This window comes from Rutilus rutilus (assembly GCF_951802725.1).
Source record: "Rutilus rutilus genome assembly, chromosome: 7".
NCBI lineage: Eukaryota > Metazoa > Chordata > Actinopteri > Cypriniformes > Leuciscidae > Rutilus > Rutilus rutilus.
Window position 1 is genome coordinate 35,533,781 of NC_140221.1, and position 26,052 is coordinate 35,559,832.

A 26,052-nucleotide genomic window follows, 5' to 3' on the forward strand; every position below is an offset into this window, starting at 1 on the left:
CGACGGAAAATGAAAAGTTGCGATTTTCTAAGCCTATATGACTAGGAACTACTCTCATTCCGGCGTAATAATCAAGGAACTGTGCGGCTGTACCATGAGTCCAGCAGGCGTAATGATATGACGCAGCACCTGAAAATAGTCCCCAGCTCGGTAACTTCTTCCAACGTGACCGGGACTAAGTTTGTCTAACCTATTAGACCTATTTTCAGGCGCTGCGTCATATCACTACGCCTGCTGCACCCATGGTACAGCCGCACAGTTCCTTGATTATTACGCAGGAATGAGAGTAGTTCCTAGTCATATAGGCTTAGAAAATCGCAACTTTTCATTTTCCGTCGATCTTAGTACACGGTTTAACTACTGAAGAGTCAAGTTTTAAATAGGAAAAATATTGAAACTCTTTGGTCATTTTGAAAGAAATGCTACTGGACTCATCAGAATCAATGATCTATGCTAAGCTATGCTAAAAGTGGTACCGTCAGACCCGGAGTTCGGCTGAATGGATTCTAAAACGGTAAAACTCAACTGTTTAACTCTGGGGGAGTTGTAAAATGAGCATATTTCCGAAAAAAGTGGAGTATCCCTTTAAGAACTAGTCTGACCAACTGGCAATTAGTAAGGGGTAATCAGTCTTACCTTTCAGATTTAATTTAGACCAATCTACCTTTTTATGTAACTGACTTTTAAAATTCATGACCAGTCTTGAAGAAAAAAAAATTTAGATGACTAACTTGTAAGACTAGTCTAAGCAGTTTATGCAACCGGCCACAGGTGTGAATGTGATGAATACAAATCTTGATTCTTGATTCAAAAAATGTTTAAATATTATTATTCATATTCAAGTAGTGGTTGTAATATTGTACTTGAACTTTGTTATACTTCTTAAACAAGAAAGTTAAAAATGTTCACAGAGCATTGTTCTGGTCGTGGCTTAAATGTTTTCTTGTCTTCTCATTTTCACATTCCCTTTCAGTAAAAATTTGACCTCATAATGACATTCTACATGTAAATCAGGAGACAGACAAATAGTTCCAACATAGGCAAATCATCCTCCTCATTAAATCTCTTCCTCAACCAAATACACAGGAAGAAACACATGCATGCTCACTCCAATTGCTTACTAACACAGCTAAAGTTGACTTCTCAAATCAAGTAATAAACAGAAATATAACAATATCCATCTAGATCCATCAATTATTAGTGTCTCTGTTTGTGTTGCATGTAGCCTGGGAGATTAGTAAAAAAAATGATTAAAACCCACCATTATTATGAAACTTGAAATCTCCAACAAATTTGACATATTCATATGTGGGCGGTTCTTTCGGGTCAACGTTCCCCCTCGCTAAATGACAGCAGAACTCGACGTGTGTCTCATCTGAAAGAAAGAAAGTGTGCACAGGGAGAGGAAAGAGACTGTTAGCAGCTGATGTAACAGCAGACAAACCCACAAGGTTAAGGTTAATGTTCTATTATGGCTGTGGCCTAAGTGTGACTTTGATGATTATCCTAAAATAGAGTACAATGACCTGACAGAGTAGACCATACAACAGTGTGTGAGTGTGTGTTCGTTTTGTTCACAAGCGAGTGTGACCAGTGAAACGGAGGCGGTTCTGGTGATCGAATGAGATCAAAAAGTCAACAGTGACTGTTTTTTCTACCAGTATCTCTCAGTATTAGTGTGTGTGTATGTGTCTCTCAGGGATTGGGGTCAGGGTAAGAGCTGTATGTGGGATTATTAGGGTGTTGTAACAGATAATCTGTGTAACACTGCACACGCAGAGCCTCTATAATTAGCCTTGAGTGTAATCATAGAGCACACTACATCCAGGCAATAAGACGGCACGCTCTCACAGCATTTTGCATTTGTGTTTTCAGGTGTGTGATGGTCTGTGTGTGTGTGTGTGTGCGTATACACTCACTGCTGTTGAGTAGGTCCACAGCAGAAGGCTCCGTCGAGAGCATGTGTGATGACAGAAGTTTATACACCTCTCCGTGCTCTCGCTCTGGCAGGAAGTTCAAAATGTTCTGGTCCACCATATCTGACTGAGACACAGCAGTATCCATAGCAACGTCACTCCCAGCTCGCTTCCATCAGTGCTACACAATGCACTACATTTCCCACAATACTAAGCACTTATGTATAACATGATTTCACAAGATATTTCATTTTGAATAATTATTCATTATTATTATTAATTGTACTAATAATTTGCTTTCCATGAAAATTCAAAAGACAGGTCCTACAGCATCATCAGCTTGTGGCAGTGTTGTTATTGCTAACTAATACTGAGGGCCAGATTTACTAAACAGGGCAAATTAGCATGAGGGTGCAATTCCAAAAAAGCGCAGATGGGAGTGGAAATGAAAGAACACAGATGCAGCAGGATAATTTTCATAATGACCAGAGCAATCTACCAAGAGGAGTGCAAATTAGCATCTGGTTTAAGATGCTTTTTTTGCCGTTAAATAATGGTGCAAATACCAGTAAATTGACCAGTGAAAACCATAGTTAAACCGTGTTGTGTGATTAATTGAAATACTCTCCTCCCATAAAACTCCTACAAATGCATATGCAATAAGGTCAACCGCAAAAATAACTGTCAACGCCTTTTCAGCGCTAATTTTTCACTGCGCTTTTTAATGCCAAAAGAAGGTTTGTGCTGGGCAAGCTGTAAGTAAATCTGGCCCTAAACCTATTAAAAAAACATGTTTGGTAATTCGAAATAAAGTTGAAATATATCTTATATTAGATGAAAAATGTAATTTTTAAAACTTAAATGAAAATTTGAAAATGTTGCCATGGCAACTAATTGAAATGAATAAGCTTAAGTGAAATTACTTAAACTAAACCTGAAATAAAAATAACTTCAAGCTATATAGAAACATAAAAGAAAAGCTAATAAAAGCACATACAATTACGAAAAACTACATTCAAAATAATAATAAAAATAATATATAAATAATACTAAAGCTGCCTTGTTGCTTGAACCAGCATTCTGCTGTAACAGGAACTGGCACCATCTCAACAAAATCCTTAGAGTATTAGCACAATCTGTGTAGATTCATAATTGCCACACATGACCTTAGTGCCATCTGAGTTCAGCTTGTTTGATTCTTTAATAACAAGAGTCTGCTAAGCCCACCTCTCTGCTTAATAAGGCCAAAGGTTATGGATTTGACAGTGATGGAACTAATCATCATCACTATTATCAAACCGCATTTGTGACCCACACACAGCAGGAACCGAACTAACAGTAAAGTTTAGAAGCAAATCTCATTAGACTGGTAGCATGTGATCACACTCTGAATGGATTTTGACACATTTGTGGAGTTAAGAAGAGAGGTGCATTGATTCAGGTTTATGAAATGTTTGTTTTTTTCTGTAATAAGTTAAACCACTTGACTGGCAATAAGCCAAAGCACTTGACATTTCATGATTTTCAGATACTGTACAAATACAGTTCTGAACGTCTAATAAAAATCTGCAGCATTTCCTAAGGACTGTTGTCAACAGCTTACAGAAAACCTGTTGTGTGTGGGCTATCTTAACTATGTTTAGAAAAACATAGGCAAAATAGCATGAGTTGGCCTGACTAGTCATAATAAAACAGGGTTTTATTCTCAGAGGTAATGAGTTCATCCAAATCAAGTTCTCTTTAAATCCCATTGGACCCCACCCCATCACTTACCGGCAGATGGCCAATGAGAGACGAGACACTGTCAGATACATATATGATGTTCCCATCTGTGGTAAGAGCTATTAGGAAACCATCCAAAGCCTGCCATCACACAAAAAATTACATTCTGAATCAGCAGAAATTCTCATAATATACTGATGGCAGTTTTCCCTCTGTTATTTAAGAAAAAGTTCATCCAAAAATAAAAATTCTGTCATTATTGAGTCATCATTCAGTCATTATCCAGTGAATGACTGAGCTGAACTTTGAATATTGGTCTTGTCCCCACACAAAATAACGGATGGGTATTCAATTCGAGTCAAATTAATGTGCAAGATAATTTCTTAATCTAGAAATTCTTTCCTCAAAGCTGAGAATGCTGGATAAGAAGAACCTTTGAAGCTGCAGAATGTTGACTATCAGGCTCTTGAAGTTGCACAATATTTTTTCCTTGTTTTCTTAATGTAACAAGAAATAAACAAAGGATTCCCCAACTCACAACATCTTCACGTGTCACTGTACTTGTACATTGGAAAGTCTGAGACTGGGAACTGACAAGAGCCTGAGTTTGTTTTTAAAAGGAAGTGTTCATGTGTGAATGTTTCCTTAATGCTGGAAACTCTGGGGATAATTCAAAAATGCCCCATACAAAGCGCAACATCCAGTTTTTCAGGCTCTAGGAATGCTGTGCGCATTTCAGGCTGACTCTGTATATTCACTTCATGTATTTCTGCTACTGTACATGATTAAAGTTAAACATTTTCCTTTATTTGTAAAATGTGTTTTCTTCAAGGAGGCAACATAGTTGAGCCTGAATCAGTGCTATAAGGCATCTCATAGTCTCGCAAAATACATGTGTTGACAGTACAGCTGAAGTATGGAATATTCCCACAAGACTACAGAAAAACTGAAGGTGAATGAGGCAGATGTGATGCTTTACCTCCAACATTAACTGGGTGAATTCCTCATTGCTGAGGAAAGAAGGCTTCCAGTCCTGCCGAACCTCACAAGATTCTGTTTGTGCTGTGATCTCTGGAAAACACCAAACAGCAGGAAGAAAACATTTTTAGGAATGCTCTAAGAACATGATTATGGAATTCTGAGAAAGGGAATGTGTGAACTAACAAGTTCTGGTGGAACGGATAAAAATCGTAAGAAATTTAAATCAAGCAGTAAGGAAGTCTGAGATTGGGGGAAGTAGGAAATGGCACTAGAACTGTTTATAGGAGCAGTGAAATCTGCTGCCAGTAAACGTTGTGCCGACGGCCTGACAGCTGTGCCCTGGATTCAGACAGGAAATGGAACTGGGCCCATCACAGAGCAGCTCCTGGCACTCAAAGGTGTTGGTAGTGACAACCCCAGGAGCTTGCAGCAGTTTGCTCCTCCCACCAAATGCAAAAATAAAGTAAAAAGTATTCTGTTCTTCAAACCAGGGTCCAAAATTAATACTCGCCAAATGTGCGTAAACCTTGGCATTAGCGAGTACATAAAATGGAGTAAATGTTTTAAATCAATTGTGACAATGACAATGATAATATGATCATCACTGCACTGTAAAAAATTTGTAACACTCCCAAATCAAAAATTTCAATTGACCGATAACATCTACATTTTTCAATTGGCCCAAGTGAAAATCTGTACATTTAATTTTAGAATTTACAGAATTTCACTTGGGCCAATTGAAAAATTTAGATGTTATCGGTCAATTGAAATTTTTGATTTGGGAGTGTTACAAATTTTTTACAGTGTGGTGTGAGGTGGAGAGATTCAAAACAAATCCAACCGTCTCCCAAAACAAGCATCTGTGACTCTTTGAGGTAGCCTGACGTCGTCATATTCAGATTATAGTCAGAATATGAGTCTGATACTGCTCCATTGGGCTGTGATTATTGGGCGTGTTTCAACCGAACCAGGAAAATGCTTCTGCATTCAGTTGGATAGACCTACAATCAATCAGAGCAACGGAGTAAGTGACGTCTGACCGACAAATGCCTTGATCGCGGTTCTCTGTTCCTCTTTTAAAATTAATGCGCTGTCGATATCTTCTATAACAGACGCGATGGCAGAATCTACACATCTCAATTCTCCAGCGGCAGCCATTTTTGTTGTAAACGAATTCAACCCAAGCGCTCTTTGGTGACGTGGATGATTATGTTACTGTTGATCATCTGTCCATCATCGTATAAAGCCTGGCCTGACAATTTGATTGGTCCAAACAGCTCTGGTTCGAGCAAAGTTGCAAAGTCCAGACGAACTTCCTGACCTCAAATGTTGTGGGCGGGGCTAAGTTCAGCTGGCATCCAGACTATCTTTGAGGTTTACCTCTCTGGAAAATCAAGTTTACCTGAATGCCTTAAGGATTTTTTTACACCAGAACTCCACGCAGCCACACATATGCGTAATATTCCTTCCATGCACAAATAGGAGGAACAAAATCATGATTTACGTCTTCATGTTTTTGTGCCAGGTGCAGTTTCATTTAGAGGTGAAGACTGGCTCATATTGTGCATGACACAGTGAGTGACAGCTAAATAAATAAATTAAAACATTTCAAATATATACAAATATTTGTCCTGGATGAAAAATATTTTGACATTTACAATAAAATAAATGTATTTAATACACACACACATATACATGATGTTTTATTAAATATATTTATTGCAGAATGCTATATGGTTTGAGCTGGGTATCATTCTGCTTTTTTGACTAAATTTTCTTAAATATACAAAATAAATAGATGAAATAATTCATATAACAAATGAAGGCAATGAGAATGAAACACCAACATAAATTTCATTTTTTTTTCATAGACTGGGAGCAACTCTGAATATTTTAACATGATTTGTCCCTGACCTTTCTGTTTCTGCAGGAAGTCAATGGTCCTCTGCAGGATGGTGGATTTGTCCATCTTGCGGGGGTGACCTTGACCCTGCAGCATAGTACACAGCTCTTTAATGAGAACATTGAACTGGTCTCTCCTCTTCTTCTCTGATTTATTACGGGACGCCCTGCAGAGAGATGGGCAGATGGGCAGAAAGAGATGACACTTACATTACTTCAGACAATGAGAGATGGAAGAGGGAATGTTTGTTTATGTCTGTGTGTGGTGACGATGGTGTTTGTGTATGCTTTCTCATGAGGATCTCAGATAACTGTAGAGAATTACAAACATTTCTGTTCTACGCATCCGTATCTCTTTAACAATTTTATAATTTCATTTCAGTTACAACTGAGGATTTTAGGCTTCCAGCTAATGGTTTATACACTTGCAACATGACCTAATAAGTAAATAAGTGCCTTCTACCATCAAAAAAACTCTTTCAACCCTTTCCATTATCTCCAATTTTCATTACTCTCTTTCTTTCTCTCTCTATATCAGCCCTAAACACTCCTTCACAAGTAAAATCTATTGTATTGAGTGAAAGCGTGAAGAGCTTTTAAAGGTGTGATTTCTTAAACGTCTCCGGGCACAATTAAAGTTTGCAGGTTTACAGTCTAATGTGGGATTTTATTATTCAACATAATCACACAATAATGTGTACTATCACTATAAAGAGCAAAACACACACAGACCTTTTTGCTCTGTCCTTCTCATCTTCGTCCATTAAATCATCCACACAGCTGCTTGTGCTGCAAGCAGAGGAAAATGTTTTCTATTTAAAATTCCTATTTGGCACCATCAAAATCTCACAGAACAATACAACATGGCAAGTTACTTATAAATGGACAAAAAGGACAAACATATTGTGACATTAGTGTGGACTCACTCCCATTCCCTCCGGCTGGACGGACAAAGGCCTCCAAACTCCGAAAGGTTGTCCATGCTCACTCCTTCTCCCATTCAGGCCGTCTGTGAAGGCTGGCGTGTCCCATTCGCGTTTTCTACACTTAAAACACCCACAGAAATTCTAATAGACGCCACACGCTAACCACCTAATGCTAGTGGTTAGCCACTACTCCCAAATCTCAGATGGCTTGACGCCGGTGTTACCTCACTGATGATTGGCAGCCGATAGACGCTGAGGTTATGTCCTTACGACTAGCCAGTCCTTGAATGCCAAAAACTGGCTATTCATCAAGATATCGTTAATCGATATCCAGCCAAAAATTGTTAATGTACACTTGCAGAACTTCGTTCTCTCTCCATGAAGTTAGTGGTGGAAACAGTAGACCCTGTGGAGGAAAACAAAAAGGGTGTTTTAATTTTCATTTTTTTTAATTTTCATTTATGATTGTTTTTATCCTGATTAAATTACTCTGCAGCTAAAATTGTCTGGTATAAGGCTGGGACACGCCAAGCTGACGGTCGGCGGTTGGGCAACGTTGGGCCGTTTTTGAGGGTCGGTCGGCTTAGTTTTTTGGGTTTCTGCCGCACCATTGGCTCTAGTTGGATGCGTCAGTATCGGATCCGTCGGTGAGAGAACTATGATTGGCTGTTCAGCTTAGCGAAGGAGTCGTGAAAAGCGAAAGTGATGAAAGTGATGAAAGCGAGCAAAGTCAAAGTCAAAACAGTACAGACAGAAGCTGTTATAAATTTACGTCATCTTATCTGAGCATTCGAAAGCACAAATGTTTTCATAATAACGTGAGCCAACTGGAAAGATCAGCATGACTGATTTTCAAAATGGTAAGCAAGTGCTGCTTTGTTTACGGTTTGTATATCTGCAGTACTAGTTTCAGTTTCCCTTTTTGAATGACGAAAATTGACTATTGATACCTGCTGATCTAGACAGATATTTACGTACACACAGGCGCAGAACGCATGCTTGTTGACAGTCGCCTTTAGTCATTTTGGTGTGTTCAAGTGCGCTTTTTGGCAAAGACGCAGTTGATGAGAGGCGACAACACAGTTGGCTTTCGTCGCTAGTTTGATGTTGGCTTGGTGTGTCCCGGGGCTTTAATACCACCAGGTTGGTCATGTGATCTCAACATGCCTACTAAAATCATCATTTTAAAATATATTTAAAAAAAAATCTTGAATATGGTTTTGCGTCATCCACTGGACTTTCGCCTGCAAAAAAACCAACAGATCATGGTGCAGGTAACATGGAGAATATACTACTGATATTGTAACTGCTGGTTGAAAAGCGGCACCCCTGCTTTAAAGGTGCAGTAAGTGATTTCTGAGAAACGCAGTTGATATTTGAAATCACCAAAACAAACACCCCCCTATCCAAAAAGGAAAACACCCCTATCTTGATAGCTCCACCCCCAAATTTACTAATGTTATGCAGCACAGGAACCTCCCCTCTTCATGAGTGTATATGCCCCTTGCTGCTGATTGGCTACAAGTGTGTTTTGATGCTCAGTCTGATCCACTTTCAACAGCTTTTCTCAGAAATCACTTACTAGACCTTTAATGCACCTTAAATAGTTCACCTAAAAATGTAAATGTTGTCATCATTTAATGGTATCCATTGATTTCCATAGTAGGAAAAATATATACTATGGAAGTCAATGATGCCCATCAACTGTCTGGTTACCAACATTCTTTAAAATAAGTTATTTTGTGTTCAACAGAACAAAGAAACTCATACAGGTTTGGAACAACTTGAAGATGAGTAATGATGACAACATTTTAATTTTTGGGTGAACTATCCCTTTAATACCTGGCACAAATCACAAAGTTTCATTAAACAATAAAGAAAATATCAAAAAAGCAGAGCATTTGTTCATTCCCTCTTCATGAAGCTGCAAACTGTATTGTATATAATCAACAAGAATAGTTTTCTAATCAAATTAGTGAATTTTTTTTAAATTAAACAATATTTACAAATTGTTTAAATGCATGAATTAGAAAAAAGACCACCAACATTAATTAGATACTCTCTCTCTCCCTTCTCTGTCAAATGAATAAAACATTGGCACCTCTCCAGGTACATTACAGTTCAGCAAAGCCCGCAGAGACACCACATGCTGTGTGCTCCGTGATCAAAAATCATCCAAAGTACACAGCTGAAAACTCGTCAGCTGATTAATACATTATATTAAAATTATTATATTCATTTAAAATATACATTTCAGATAATTACAACAGAAAAATCCCACCCAGACCTTTACTTTAAACATATTGTTCTTGACAGCTAAAATAATTTGTATAAAAGTGCACACTAATAATCAGTAATATGAATAAATACTAAAGCTAAATATTAGCTTGAAGTGTTACAATTTAGACACACTGATTGTAACACTCTTCTTGAATTGAATATTATGATGTAATCTGTAGGTCGTACTTTTTAAAGTAAAAGGTTACAATTGCCCCTGATCTCCCTTACATTCAAAGTGAAAAGGTGTAGAATCAGTATATGAAACATCAAAAATATGGAATGTGCTTACAAACCAATACATTTTCATCATTATCTCACCCCTTGAATCTGTTGAAGCACTACATAACCTGTTGATCATCTACACACTCATGTCTCATTTAATAACTGCCTATTTGTTTCTCACAACAGCCTCTACAATGAGGAGGATTCTGGGTGTATCAGAGCGGTTTTAGCTCAAGTCTAATTACATACAAATAAGCTGTAGATCTCCACCTTAGTCCAGTCAATAATCCTGCTTCAGACTGCAGCGTAAATGGTTCAAACTGATGTGCAAACATGTTTAATGCAATATCCAATGACAAAGTAAAGAAAAGTGCACGAGAAGTATTGTGATGACACCTTGGCTTAAGCATTAATGCAACATTGGCACAACCCTCAGGAAATATTGCATTGGCAAGGAGTGCCATGACCTAGAAACATCTTTTATGCCAAGCACATAAACCAACACAATAGCCAATAGAGAGAAGAGAGAAAAAAAGAAGAAAGAGAAAAGGTGGGGGAGAGAGAGGAGTAGTTAGAGTGCATGAGAGAGTTAATGGAGAGTGTGTGTACACTGTGTGTGTGTTCGTACAAATCCACCAACAAGATGGCATACTGCACACCTTATCAAACAGCACTTGGAAAAAATATATATTTTTCCGTTTTCTTTGTCTTACGCTGGCTCTGTGACACTATAGACTGAGGATAAGCGATTTGGAGAATGGATGGATAGATAGTATTTAAGACAAAAATACTTAAAACAAACTTAAAACAAGATGAATTTACTTTAGATAAAATTCTGTAGTTTTCAAAGAATATATCTTGATTTAATTTTTTTTCTTACCAAACTGCTAAAAAAAACTTTGTCAATGAGAAAAGCAAAATAAACTTAATGCAAGAGATTTGGTCAGACACATACATAGATAGATAGTATACAGAAGAACAGAATAGTTGATTTTGCAAAACAAACAAACAAACAAACAAACTGATTCCTGATTTGAATGACACAGATTTGCATCAGTTATTAGGAGGATAGGTTTTTAAACCAAACATCGGTTTGTCATACATTTAAGTTAGTTAGATACATTTTTATTTTGTTAGGAGATGCTCTGCAATTAAAGGTCTAGTAAAACAAACTCTGTCTATTTTTGGCTGCTTGTTTGGATATTTTCCAGTAATGCAAGTCAATTTGGTAAGAAGCGCCACCTACACAAAGAATATAAATGGAAAAGTATAATACAAGCAGAGAAAATAGCAGATGAACTAGGGATGCACAAATCTATGTTTTCAAAACAGTCTGCCTGAACAACTAGTTGACAATGAGAATATATATATATATTAGACACACACAGACACACACACACACACACACACACACACACACATCACATCTCAACTGTGGTTTTTGGATATAATTCCATAAATCTGACCGTTCTTAGGTGTGTGTGTGTGTGAATGAATATAGGTCAGTCATTGTCTGACACACACCTCTTCTCAGCTGATAGGTAAGAACTGTCAGACACACACACACACACACTTCATTTATATACACTATCTTAAAACATGTTTCGCACTGCAAAACATCACACTGACAGACCTGTGAGATTAGCCAATGGCAAAGGCAAAGTTTGTATTTCAGGATAAAATGAAAAGAAAATTATTCATTGTCTTTAGAAATATAAGGTTGTATTGGAAAGTTTCTAAACTAAAAACTGTTAGTAAGAGAAATGTTTCACCCAGCGCTTGCTACATCAGCCAAAATTTACACAAATGGGAGTGTTTGCAATTTACTTAATATATTCACAACAATTTCATACCATTAAGCTGCCTCAATGTGCATGTGTGCGTGTGTGTGTGTGTGAGTGAGTGAGTGAGTGAGTGAGTGAGTGAGTGAGTGAGTGAGTGAGTGAGTGAGTGAGTGAGTGAGTGAGTGAGTGAGTGAGTGAGTGAGAGAGAGATTCTTTATGATTTTTACCATACATGAGTTGGTTAAGAATAGTTTCAGCAAAACTGTGATGATGACCAGACAAGCACAAATGAGAAGCTGCAAGATTTAATACAACCAGATGGAATTATAATACAGCACCTCCACAACTCTTAGAAATACAGCACATACAGTAGGTGCACACACACACACAAACATCCACGCACACACACACACACACTTGTATACAGACACAGATTACTCACACGCACACAGACATTGTGTTCTGTCCAAGTTTTCAGACTAATCCACAGTAAGTGTGTCTGACAAATAGTTCAAGCCTTTGAACTACAGTTTCGTATGTAATTCACATTAAAAAATGAAATTGAAAAAGATGATGAAAGCGAAGGAACACAAAGACAAAATGCAGCAAACTCTCGACTAATGCTGACTACAGCAGACTTTCTGCTAATAATAAACAGCAAATTCTCAGGATATTGTATTATAGGATTTGTTCTTGTGTCTAGAGCATCTGAAAGTATACTACAGAAAAGAACAGCGCAAAGACAAACTGTTAAATTGACAAACTGTCTTAAAATACAATTTCTTAAGACGCAAGGAATAGAGTTGCGATGTCTCTGCATGTGCTCTAAACTGCTAAATGTTACCAATTAGCCATTAAAGTCACCATTAAATAAAAATTGACAATTCTTATTTTTTTTATGGAACATTTCAGTATATATTATAAATGACTTAGCAGTAAACAGTGAACATCTTTTTTTAATTTTATTCATGTGCTCTCAATTTTTAATCAAAATAACTTCCCCTCCCTGCGCAAGGGCAGGACAACCTGTCAATCACATGAGATCACAGCAATAGCAAACCACAATGATCCATCCAACCATCCAATCAATGCCAAATGGAGAAAAATCAAGTCCCATCCTACAATCTTTCTTGTTCGAGAAGCTGTTTTACTCAGATGTAAATCACCAGAGAAGAATATACTATCTTGACGTCCATTTCATGACGTCTTAAAGGTATTATAAACATTAACAATTTGATTTTCTGTAAAGCAATGTGTATTGTGAAATGTGCTATACCAATGAAATTGACTTGACATTAGAGCTGCGCGATTAATCGTTATAAGATTGCGATCTCGATTCAAACACCCACGCGATTTCATTCCGAAATGACAACAATTCGCCTTTGCCAAAATCACAGCGGAACATACAATTCTGCCACAGTTATCATGTATAGGTATGGAACAGCTTCACAAACAGTATTTTCAACCACACAGTATTGTTATTTCTGTGTTAGAAATATTCATATTATCACAGAAGTACTGGGATAAAAGTTTATAGTTAGATAAATCACTCCGCAGAAGTAGCAGTGCTTCGCCTTCTGAGAATATAGTTCCCAGTATGTATACGGTTAGAAGATGGCAGTGTCTCATGTGACCTTGTTATTTGTAAACGCTGTGACTATACAAGTTGTGGCTATAAACGCTGTGACTATACACATGACTATATATACATGTAAATAGAAAAATGTTGGCGTTATTTTGTCACTTATTGTGAGCAGTATGCTATCTGGAGCCATTTACCTCCAGTCTTTGTGCTAAGCTAGGCTAGCGGTGGCTGCGTCAGACAGAGTTACGGCACGCACGGAGATGAAAAAGGTATGTATGGACTCATCTAACTCTGGGGGATGCGGTGAATAAGCTAAAGTCCCAAAAAGTCGGCGTGTTCCTTTAAAAAATGTATTTGTCATTGAATCATTCATTCAAAAGATTTGTTTAAAAATGCTGATTCATCCAGTAATGGAACAAGTGAAGTGATTAATTAAACCTTTTTTATATAAACTGCAAATTAACATTTAGTTTTAAATTACATGTTATTTTGTTTAGTTGTCTGTTCAGAATCATGGGAGAATTGTGATATCTGTTTGAAACAAAACATTGTGATTCTCAATTTATCCAGAATCGTGCAGCTCTACTTGACGTGTACAGCTGTAGGTTTTAAAGGGTTAGTTCAAAAACTGTAATCACTGGATTATGGGTGATGGTCGTATGTGACGTCGAGTTCCAGCTGAAGATTAACCTCTGACCTGACGTATGACGTAGGATGCAGGAGTATAGGGTAAGCCTAGGTGAGAGTAGATCTTGCGGTTCAAACAAACCACAAATTGTTGCCACAAACTCAAGCTCCTCTTCTCTTACATCAAAATCCTCCAACATTTCTTTTAAAAAATTCTCTTTTTAGACTTCTAATTCATGACTGGTGTTTTGTTTTGCTCTATCCTCTGTGCTTCCGCGTTCATCAATACGCCATGCGTCGGGTCAGAGGTCACTCTTACGCCGGAACTTGACTTGCGTTCAGCCGTTACCGGAAGCCAGTGATTATAGTTTTTAAAGTTATAAATATGGATTATTTTTCTTACAAAAACGAATCGCTTCGCTTCAAAAGGCCTTTATTTACAAAACCCCTCAAACTCACTAAGTGTTGGACAATTATTCATCTAGTTGACTATGGTGACACATTTCCAGTAATTAACACAAACACTTTCCTAATAATAAACACAACTCTGTTGAGAATGAACAACAATTCCCCTGAACAGCAAAGTATGATGATAACAAATCAAATTCTATGGCAATAATCATTCAACACCGCAATCATTCTGATGAACAAAGAAAAATGCCTGCCAATAATGAATCAACAGCAGTAATAAGCAAACTCTCATGATAAACACAGCAAACTCTGCTAGTAATGAACACAGCTATCTCTTTGCTAATAGCCTAATAAAACTCTCAGTTCCTGATCATATTTATTCCGAAATATTTGACAACTGCACACAGCGATTAACCAATCAGAATCGAGTCTTCCAAACAGGTGTAAAACTTCCACAAAAAACTCTGCTAATAATAATAAACAGCAAATTCATGTTAAAAATGAATACAACAAATTCTGTGCAAATAGTAAAGCATCAAACTCAACTAAAAAATAAATAAAACACAGAAAACCCTCTGCTAATAGCAAACAGTTTGAAAATAGATCAGAATGAATTAGATCTCTGCTAAACAAAGGCACACAGCAAAATCCGTAACACGGCAGAGTTAAACACATCAATCACTCTGAGCAAACTCTCTGTTAATAATAGACAGAAACTCTGTGCTAATAATTAAAACTTTTACCTCTCAGGGCTATAAAACAAAATTGCATTAACTCAGGAAACATTTGAACTAAGTTTAGCTGAACCCAAGTCAGCAGCATACTACTTCCAAGATCAATAATGAAAACTATACAACTGTTAGAGAAAAGATTACTGGCTTCTCATCTTAATGACATGACAACATCAGTGGCCATTATGACATTATTAATTATGTACAGTAAGTAAAGTTCCTTAGTTTGAGTTGCTGCATCTCACTTTCTAACACATGGCTCTTCTCAGTGTGAATTTGCTACTTTTTTTTTTATCCACACAGCAAACAGCACAATAAAACACAAATAAAATGTTTATGAAAAGTTTATAGACATAAAAGAGGTCAGAACAGAAAAAGTGAACCACATAAAGGAAGCCACGGAGGAAAGAGGAGAAAATCTTTCTCCCATGCAGAAAGACCTGAATATCTCTTTTTTTGTCTCTGTCAGGAACACAAACAAAAGACACTTAAAAAAAAAACAATCATCGTCAACTGGCCACCCCTCCTTACCCAAACATACACTCATTCTTAATCTACTCAGTTTATCCCCTAAAACAGGACAGACAAATATTTTTTTGTGTATGTGCGTGCATTGTTTCTACCTGACTGGCCACTCAAAAACCTGAACCTTTAGTTCAGACACACCTGGCCATGTGTATAGCTCATAAAGAAACATGTTAATAACCTACAGAGTTGCCTTAAATTACACACACACAAACACACACACACTACAAGTACAGAGTAGACAGCATAAGCAAACTTTCAAACACTCCTTCACAACTTAATAAAAACCAGAGCCTGGGGCAAAAATGCCACCAAAATGAAGTTAATTATCAAATTCAAGATGGGGGGATTGGGGGGCTCCTGCACAATTAAAGTGCCCCCATTATGAGGTCTCCTACAATAGGTTTGCGTGCATCCATGGTCAAAAAACACTTTAATTTTCTCTATAATATACATTGCACATCACCACATTTCTCAAATATTCTGAAAACGGTTTGTTCGAAGATACAGACCCTCTAAACCCCTCTTTTCCACAATTCTGCTCTGCTCTGATTGGTTAGATGGCCCAGTCTGTTGTGACTGGTCTACCAGTCACATATAAAATGGGGCACTTTAAACTAAATCTATGACAACTTAAGCAATTAATTAAAAAAAAAAAAAAAAAGGTGTAGATCAGATTATATTTTACACATTTTTTGCAGCATTGAACATTATAACCAATCACACACATTCCTGTTGAGCTTATGATTGCAATGGCCAATCAGTGGCGTTTCAATTACTAGACACCACTGAATTATGTTCAGTGTGTGCGCTCACAAATTCTCTCAACATATAAAGTGCAGCTACTACGTAAGAGATTCATTTTGCAGTGTAGACAGACAGCTTCAGACTGATTGAAGTAATTGTTTAAATTTAAGTATTTGACATAAGACAACACAAATACATCAAATCAATTCAATAAATTTTTTTTTTTTTTATTAACGTGATTTAAGAAAACCAACTATCAAAATGTGAACAGGATCATCAATTGTCAAATCACGTACTAAGACAAATTAAACTAATATGTGTGAAATGTGGTTTACAAAAACGACATTTCCTAGTTGAAGAGACATCCATTCGTGTGTCTGCTACAAGGAACACACACACAGCACATATAATGAACAGAGTACAAATGCAGGGTACAGAGGTCAGTGAGGAGATTATCCTTTTATCTCAGTATCATAAGAGTTTCATAAGACTCTTTCGCCATTCTCTCTCATGATTTATCTCACTAATATGAATCTATTCACAAACACCCACTTAAACATGAATAAATTAACACATAAATGCACGCAAGCTTACAAACACCTGAACTCGCTTATATAAACACCCACACACCGGACATGTTGGGTTCAGAAAGAGCCCAAGGATCACACTCAGGGCGAAAGCTGATAGAGGCCCCAGGAGAATTCCGGAAGGGCTGGAATCACTCGAGAATGTTACAGCAGCAACAGGAAAACACACACAGCTTCAGCAGTGTTACAGGAGTGTTAATGCGATATTAGCCCAGAGATGTGTGTATGGGCCTAGTTCATGAAACACAAGCAGAACAAATCGCTCAAACGGAATTGATTGTAACAATTTATGCATGGTTTTACAAATGACACAGACAGAAATTTGTTCTGCTTGTTCTTCATGAACAAGGTCCATTATATATACACAAGCATGGAGTTCATAGCTTAAAAGAGTTACATTAGCATTCAAAAGTTTGGGATCAGAGAGATTTTTAAAGAAATTAATACTTTTGTTCAGCAAGGACACATTAAATTAATTAAAAAGAGGCCGTAAAGACATTTATAATAAAGATAAAAAAATAAAAAATAAATAAAAAGGATCATGTGACACTGAAGACTGGAGTAGTGATACTGAAAAATCAGCTTTGCCATCACAGGAATAAGTGACATTTTTTATATATATTCAAATAGCAAACAATTATTTTAAATTGTAATAATATTTCACAATATTACCGGTTTTACTGTTTTTTTAATCAAATAAAAGTGATCTGGTGAGTGATCTGCCTTGCCTCTGTCTCTATCAGTGTATAAGTGCACTTGTATATTCAAGTTACCAATTAATAAAAAAAATGTACAGTCTGCACTTTCTGCGTGCATCAATGTTAAGGGGTGGCACTAATCTACACATGCTCCCAACAGGGTGATGATGCATATAAAGTTAGATGTCATGCCAATAAAGCACGCTGAAATTAATATTAACAGATTAAGGGAAATAGAAACGCAAATGCAGATATATGTAGTTAACACATCTGAGATAAAGAGCAGCACTGAGCCCAAAAGTCATGCAACAAAACTCCTGCAGGCCTGAATAGGTTTAGGTGTGCACTTCTTTGCTAAATTTGGACTATACTGAGACCCAGCAATTCTGAGCAAATACTGAGACCATCATGTCTTGCTTTACATCCACTAATGTCAACAGGTTTCTGTGAGGGTTAGGTTTAGGGCTAGAGATAGGGTTACTGCAAATATCATTACAATACTTTATGAAAACAATTGAGACTATGACACTTCTTCACTAGTATAGCCTCAAAGATCTGTGTTTGTGAAGTGCAGCACTGGAGTGCGTAAATAAAAAGCTTTTCAATGTATTAAATATGATAAAGTTACACAAAAACTCCCACAAAAACAAAATAAATCCCTATGCCATTTGTTATGCCATCAAGGGCATAAGTAATTATAGCACATTTAATAAATAAAAAATGTTTGATTAATGTTACTAATTACTGTATTTTGTAAAAATATTCAGTGCAGAATGCACATCAAAAATTGGTTTTTAATGTTGTTAATATATATATATGTGGTGTTGTTAATATGCTTTAAGACAAACCATGCAAATTCAGTCAACACCATTGCTGAGTATTTTCTCCTTAAAACTGCAGTGAAAAAAAGACAGCCTCAAAAACGGAGTATATTTCTGTTAATATGAAAAATCGAGTATAGCAATATAGCGGGTGAATTATGTGTATGATACGATGTTATGATGAACTATATGCCTTTCTCCAATGAAGTTCTAAGTTGTTCAAAGCATTTCTAAGGATGTTGATTTTTAGAAGGCAGCTTGTCTGACTCTGAGATGGTGAACGGGAACATGGTTTGTGTAACATTAGCAACACATTATTAGCGGTTTAATAAAGTAGTCAAGCAAAAGGATAATCATATTAAATACTGTTATGTGCCCAACGTTGTAGAGAGCGATACATAAAACGCATTACCATACTAACAGATCGACTTGATACAAGCCTCTAATTCACTCTTCCACCACTTCTTCTGAATCAGTTTCTGGTTCAAACATATGACTGAATTAAACCAGTATTTCCACTTGCCATTGTGCAGCGTTTACTACAGTAAAGTTGACCGAGTGGATCAGCTATTCTGAGCTGGTGTGAGTGAGTGGAGGCGGGGCTAATTTGCATATTAATGGAGTTGCGTATAATAAATGAAGCAAGGGTGTAGAGTTACATTCAAGCTATTTTAAGGCATAAACTTTTTTTCTTTTTTTTTACAGGGAAATTTGTTGGATAAAATGATTGACTACAGGGGACTTTAAGAAATGACTCCATCTATAAAGACTGTCCATCTATAAATAAAGACTGCAGAGACAAAAGCACTGTGGATCTAGTTGAGTACTGATTCACTGTTGTGATGATGCAGCTGTGTTGTCCCTGCACTTACTGTAAATGCTGCTCTAGATCAGCCAGGTGAATATTTCAAGTGCACCTCATTCATCCATAAATCACACACATTCACAAACAAAACCAGATCAACATAAATAGGAGAGGTCAGGAAACAGCAGTGAGGATCAAGTACCTTCTGCGTTTCTAAACACAGATTAATTTGTGGGCAATATGTGCAGTACACAAAGAAATGACAAGAGGTATCTCTGCAACTGATCTAGAATGGTGCAGCAAGAGTGGTCTTTAATGAGCCGAAGAGAGCACACGTCACACCTCTCCTCATAAACTTGCACTGGCTGCCAATTGCCCCTCGCTTAAAATTTATACCTGAACTCAATACTTCAGACCTGTGTGCCCTCCAGAAGCTAGAGTTCTGCAAGTGAACGACGCTATCCCAAAGAGCACAAAATCTTTTCCACTGACCTTTACCTTGACTGTTCCAAGCTGGTGGAATGATCTGCCTAACTCAAATCGAGCTGCTTCTTTTTCGCCAACACTTAAAGGGATAGTTCACCCAAAAATGGATCTTCAGAACACAAATTAAGATACTTTTGATGGAATCTGAGAGCTGGCTCACTCCTTCATAGGCTTCTAGGCAATTTCATTCTGCCGGTCCAGTAATTTACCAAGTGACTACAGTGGCTCAACCTTAAGTTTTGACGAGAATACTTTTTGTGCGCAAAACCCCCCAAATATAACGACTTTATTCAACTATTCACGCGAGAGAACTGAGATGATGATGCAGATGGGTCTTAATGTAGTGTTTAAAATGGTTCTAAAGTGTACATTTCCTGGATGTCCGAATCATGAGAAACCAATATGAAGCCTATGAAGGAGTGAGCCAGCTCTCAGATTTCATCAAAATATCTTAATTTGAGTTCGGAAGATGAACGAAAGTCTTACAAGGTTGGAACAACATGAGGGTGAGAGATTTTTGGGTGAACTAACCCTTTAACACATGAATTCTAACCCTTCCTATTCTATAAAAAAAGACTTGCTTCATGTACTGTGCTAGACCAACTGGGACTAGTCATCACTTGCATATTGTTGCCATAATGTTGGCCTGATTGCTTTTTTGTTCTCATTTGTAAGTTGCTTTGGATAAAACGCTCCTGACCAGAGCAAGAGAGAGGAAAACAGATAAGGACAGAGAAAGAGAACGACAAAGAGTGATTTCCAGGAGGCGAACAGCCTGACCTCCATGTGAGAGGTGAGGGAATTATTGCATCACTCGAACAAACTGCACTGTTTACAGTATTACCATGAAGCCTAGAGCCCATCTTTAACCATGCAGGGGCCCATACACCATACAGCAGCACACACACATTCCACTAACCAGGGGGCCCAGGTAAAGGCTCCATTACAAATCTACACACTCATCCACACTGCACAAAAGCATTCAAACAGGTATCTCCATCACATGAACATACAATGTGTGACATTACAAGAACTCACAGATTCATGCTCGCACTTGCCACTAAACATTGAAGGGTAGTTGACATGAAATATTTTTGGAAAGGGTTAAGGTTAGAGCTAAATTTACTTAACCCACAACCATCACTTAAAGGGAAAGTTCACCCAAAAATGAAAATCCTGTCATCATTTATTCATCCTCATGTCAATTAAAACATGAGTGACTTTCGTTCTTCTGTGGAACAAAATATTTTAAAGAATGTTGGCAACCAAGCAAGGACAAGAGTATGTAAAGACATAAAGTAGGGTATACCTGAACCACACACACAAAGAAATTCAAAATATATTTTTGTTCCAAGAAAACAAGTCATACGGTTTGGAATGACATTAGGGTAATAAAAAAAACAAAAAAAAACAAACAGAATTTTCATTCATCCCTTAAACTATCCACAACCAAAAACAAAGACACTACATCATATTCTTATAATACCTCATAATAAATAATAATAAAATTGTAATAAGGTTCCTAATTTGTAACTCGTTCTGGATATTCCTAAATTAATACATTTCATCAAAACAATTTTAAGCAGCATTTTGTTTAGTCCTTAATTATTCTAATTATTATTATGCAGGCAGCTTTTAGCTTTATATGCCTATCGCACCTGCTTATACATACATTTCACTTAAAATCTCAAATCTAAAAAAAGTCCATGGACAGCTATGAGCTACCCTTAAACTGTTACTTGCAAAGTCCAAATCATTTCCTGAACCACAACAAATAGAACCCAAACACACACTTCCAGCCCAAACAGCAGGAGTCCAAGGCCACAAAACTATTAAAATTTAAATAAAACCACTCAGTTATTTCCTTAAAAGTTTAAATAAAAACTAAGTTGTGCGGAATTTACAACTTAAATTAAGTTCATTGCATGCACCTTTTCAACCACTTTGAACAATATGACAAGTGGAAGGAAACTATGCTGTCACAACATTTGAAAACATTTGTACAGTGTAATTAAATCAGAGGAGCTCCTACGTATTTCTCACACAAGTGCAAATGGATTCAAGTCATTTATAAAAAGTTTCAATAGCCTATAACATCGACATTGTCAATGTCTTACACAGGTTTTCTGCTGCTGGAGACACTGGTTTCAGCGCATTAAACAGTGACCCATTTTGACTGCATTCCAAGATTTCAGATCAATCCCGGAACCATGGCAGTTTAACCAGCAAAATTCCCAGACAAAACATTAGAAAGTTTTCAGGAACATAATTCCATTGTCCAAAAACCGAACGTGTTTAATTGAGCACTCATTCAGTCCATCGCGCCCGGGATAAAAAGATTAAGGTAAGAAAACGCTCGTGGTACAGTGATTCGACCCGGTGATTCCGTTTCCACGCCATCCTCACACATCAATTTCTCAATATTCACTTACGAGTCTCACTTTCCCCATAGACTATGCTATAACTAGAAAAAGCGCAGGATCCAATGGAAGTCAACAAGCTTATTAAACGCGTTAAAAACAGCTCCACAGACTTAACAGCTTTACTTTATCATTTGTGTTATAACTTATCTAATACGTAGCCTAATATCTTACCGTGCGTTAAGGGCTACAGACAGGTCCACACTTCACTTTTGCCCTCGTCCGCGCCTCTCATATCAAGCCACGAGTGAGCTCGCCTTCACCATAAACAACCCACGAAAGAGCCACTGTGAAGTAGGACAGAAGTCAAAATATGCATAAAACACGCTACCTGAAGAATCCCAAAATAGAGCGGAACAGGAGAGCACGCGACTCGGCGTTTGGGCTACGTTTTTTCGTTAACGGGTCCACATCCTCCGCTCACGAGCGCCTGTAAACAGCGCTGAGCTGATGCGAAGTACGAAAGTAGGTCAGACGGGAGCTCAATACTCAACCAACGACATCACTAACCGCCCGCAGCCTCACACACACACACACACACTCCAGAGAAAAGACACACAAATGCAAGGACGGCCTCGAACATGAACACCCGGCAACAATCATTTTTAAAACATTTTCACATACACAGACGTTCCGCTCTTTTTGACCCTATGTTTGGTGCAAGTCATGCTGCTGGCAGCTCGTGTGTCTAAGCTGAGGGTCGCCTTTCACATATTATGCACATTTGCCTTAATGGAGTTGCTTTAGTTAAATAGATATCATTTCCTGCAAGATGACACACCTCTTTGTAAATACAATTATTATATATAATTATTACTATTATTATTACATTAATAATAATGTTTTTTATATAGTGCCTTTCTAAAACTTCAAGGTTGGTTGCTTTACATGACCATGAAGAGCTTTGAAAGTCAAGAGAAGTATTTTAAACAGATTATGGAATGAAACAGACAACTAATGCATTTTAAACAGGGTGTGTATACAGAGCGCTTGGTGTAGAAAAAAATATTTATATAAAAAAAAGAAATATATATGGTGCAGTATGTTGTGTAGGCTACAGCACAATGCAACCTGCATAGGTCTATGTAAAAGTCAATGACAAATCAACAGTCATGGTGGTTGGTGGAATTGACTGCAATATGTCCAGACTTAATAGACAGGGTAATGCTCAAATTTACAAGAAGCTGAGCACGGCTACCTTTTGGAGGCACATGTGTAACTATTCTGCACTATTTTGGAGGTAGTTTCCTCACATATTCCAATGATGCGGCAAAGGGTGAAACTGTTTGTTGCAGAAGAGTCGGTGGAGCTGAAATAATGATGACAAAATGAAATGATGTTTGTAATAAAATAAAGTGACTCTTAAGAAATTTGCACTGAAACTATACTGACAGCAAAGATATGACTAGTAAAAAAAAAAAAAAAAACCTTCTTTACAACTGTCAACAAAAACATTATGTTCACAAATACATATTTTAGAGAGGACATCTTTTAAATCCACTCAAACCGCTAAAGCAGAAATAATGTGTGATGTTTGAAACCACAGTCTCAGGATCAGTATCGGTTGCCATGGCAAAAACCGAATCCTCCATCAGACCCTCGGTCCAACATGGCTGCTGGGCAGAAGAGCCTTTCAGACACCTTTCAAACACATCGGCAGTGTGCCTTTAAAGGCTCGGTGCATTTTTACTGAACTCACCAAATAGATTTAATTGCTCTGCATTATTCTTAACACTTTAATGGCTTTAGTTGCCATGATGTTCACGCAAAAATAGCTGCAAAACTCTCATAATTATTATAAAACCAAAAGTAATGAAGTCTAATTAAAGTCTGATTATAACTCTTAAAAGAGGGACTCTTAGATTCATCATACGATGAGTCATTGGGGATATAAAAAGGTCAACAAAAACAATGTCTTTCTTTGTCTTTCTTTCTTTGCCCTTATTTGTTTCCTTTCTTGTTTTTTCTCTCTTTGTAATTTCTTTTATGTTTTGCTTTGTCACTGGGTTTTTTTATGTCAGTGCTACTTTAGTTTGGAGGCAGACTGCGGCTCTGTAGCTTTAAAGAACTAGGAATATGGGTCAGTGGAACACCAGCACAAGTGCGAGGGAGTAACTGAAAGAGAGAGATAAAAAAGAAAGAAAGGGAGAGGGAGAGAATTTAAACAACATAGCAAACAACATTCACAAGTTCAGGAAATAATAACAAGAACTTCCTCATTAGAATCCAACCACAGATACGCGTCAAGGGTGTTAGTGTGTGTGTTGTGTGTGTGTGTGTGTGTGTGTGTGTGTGTGTGTGCACACAGCCTACATGTTTCTGTGGCAAACCAATAAAAGGTCAAGTGGTTTGTTCATAAGGAATTGACAAGTCAGTATGATTGTTCCTTCTGCTTATGGTTTAGGAATTTTAAACGAGTGTTGATGATTATATCAAGCAACAGGTAATCACCCAAATGCACAAGTATTTGTCAAATCTTGTTGTTTGTGACCTGCACCATGGCTTGTTTACAAGTCACTGACACAAATTACAGTCAGATTCATTTCAGAAGTTAATTATATGTTCTGTTGGTCATTCTATTATAATCTCTCTGTGGATCTTTGGATATCTCTCCCACTGTCTCTCACACACTGTAAAAAAAATATCTTAGGTTACGACTGTAACTCAACACTGCATGCGTCTAGATCGGCGCTATGGGGAACTACATCAGTGTGACCGGTGTCTGAAGCATGTGTATACACACGACAATTTCACTGGCCGACAACCGTCCATGACGTCACTACTGGAGCACCTGTGGCTATAAGAGGGCACCTGCAATAGATGTCATCAAGTTCTTTGTCTGAGGGAGATATGCAGGTGAGCCCGACTGTCATAACCTGAGACGTTCCGAAGTGGAACTCAACACTGCGTCTGGATCGACGCTAGGAGGAACAAATACCCACTCCGCCATCCTGAGGGAAGGCCTGCCTCATTAGCTGTGCATATGCACAGCCACAATGGGCATAGCATTATTGACTCTATACGGGCTTGTCTAGCCAGAAGTCAGAAGCGTCAATCATACAGGTAGTATGAATACTTGTGTTCTCATACTCATGAGTATACATACTTGCATGAATCCTAAGATTCATAGACTGTCAAGTGGTAATACTTTCTAATAAAGGAAAAGGTCTCCTCGTCAGACTCCTCCCACGCTCCGCCTACAATCCCTGCGATAGATCCCACCTTGCCACTACAGCAGCCAAGAGACCTGAACCGCGGGGTGTAGGTGCTCAACTCTCATCCCTCAAGAAATAGTAAAGCATAGATGGAGCTTTGCATTGTGACTGCATCAGAAAATCATGCATTCAACTCGAGAGAGAGCTGAAAGCTCTCTGTTCAAAGACAGATTCTTATTACTCAATCGGGAATGAAGCGTGAACAGAGTATGCTACCACAAATTCTGACCACTATCCCTCGGGTGAGAATCAAAGAAGGTCAAAGTTTCTTACCAGTCTCTTTCAGTCATACTAGCGAATGCATTATAATGAGCAGGAGTAGAACACAATCTACTTGTAGTGTTTGTTTTACATGCATATACAAACAAGCGTCGCCTGAAGACAAAAAAAGTTGATGACATCTACTGCAGGCGACCTCTCATACTCACGGGCGCTCCGGTAGTGACGGCATGGACTGTCATCAGCAATGAAATTGTCATGTGTATACACGTGCTTCAGACACCGGTCACACTGATGGTGTTCCAAATAGCGTCAATCTAGACGCAGTGTTGAGTTCCCCTTCGAAAGAGAACTTGAGTTCAGTTGCTGCCTTAAATTTTAAAGTACAATCAACTTGGCTGTATAAGCCATTTTAACTTAAATTACATTAAACTGAAAAATG

General features: G+C 37.6%; 1 protein-coding gene across 7 annotated transcripts in view; it reads right to left on the minus strand.

The window, feature by feature from the left end:
* Positions 1–26,052, minus strand: part of npas2 (neuronal PAS domain protein 2) — a 58,384-nt gene that overhangs the window by 10,479 nt on the left and 21,853 nt on the right. For 2 of the 7 annotated variants that reach the window (XM_084414808.1, XM_084414810.1), the window contains exons 2-9: positions 7,672–7,853; positions 7,448–7,567; positions 7,254–7,310; positions 6,534–6,688; positions 4,618–4,709; positions 3,690–3,779; positions 1,920–2,043; positions 1,262–1,375 (exon numbers count right to left, since the gene is read on the minus strand). In XM_084414808.1, the coding sequence (XP_084270934.1) occupies positions 1,262–1,375; positions 1,920–2,043; positions 3,690–3,779; positions 4,618–4,709; positions 6,534–6,688; positions 7,254–7,310; positions 7,448–7,521 (706 nt within the window). In that variant the 5' untranslated portion in view covers positions 7,522–7,567; positions 7,672–7,853. Of the gene's footprint in view, positions 1–1,261; positions 1,376–1,919; positions 2,044–3,689; positions 3,780–4,617; positions 4,710–6,533; positions 6,689–7,253; positions 7,311–7,447; positions 7,854–22,350; positions 22,684–26,052 lie in introns of those variants that run through there. The other 5 variants (XM_084414809.1, XM_084414811.1, XM_084414806.1 and 2 more) reach the window with 5 other exon arrangements.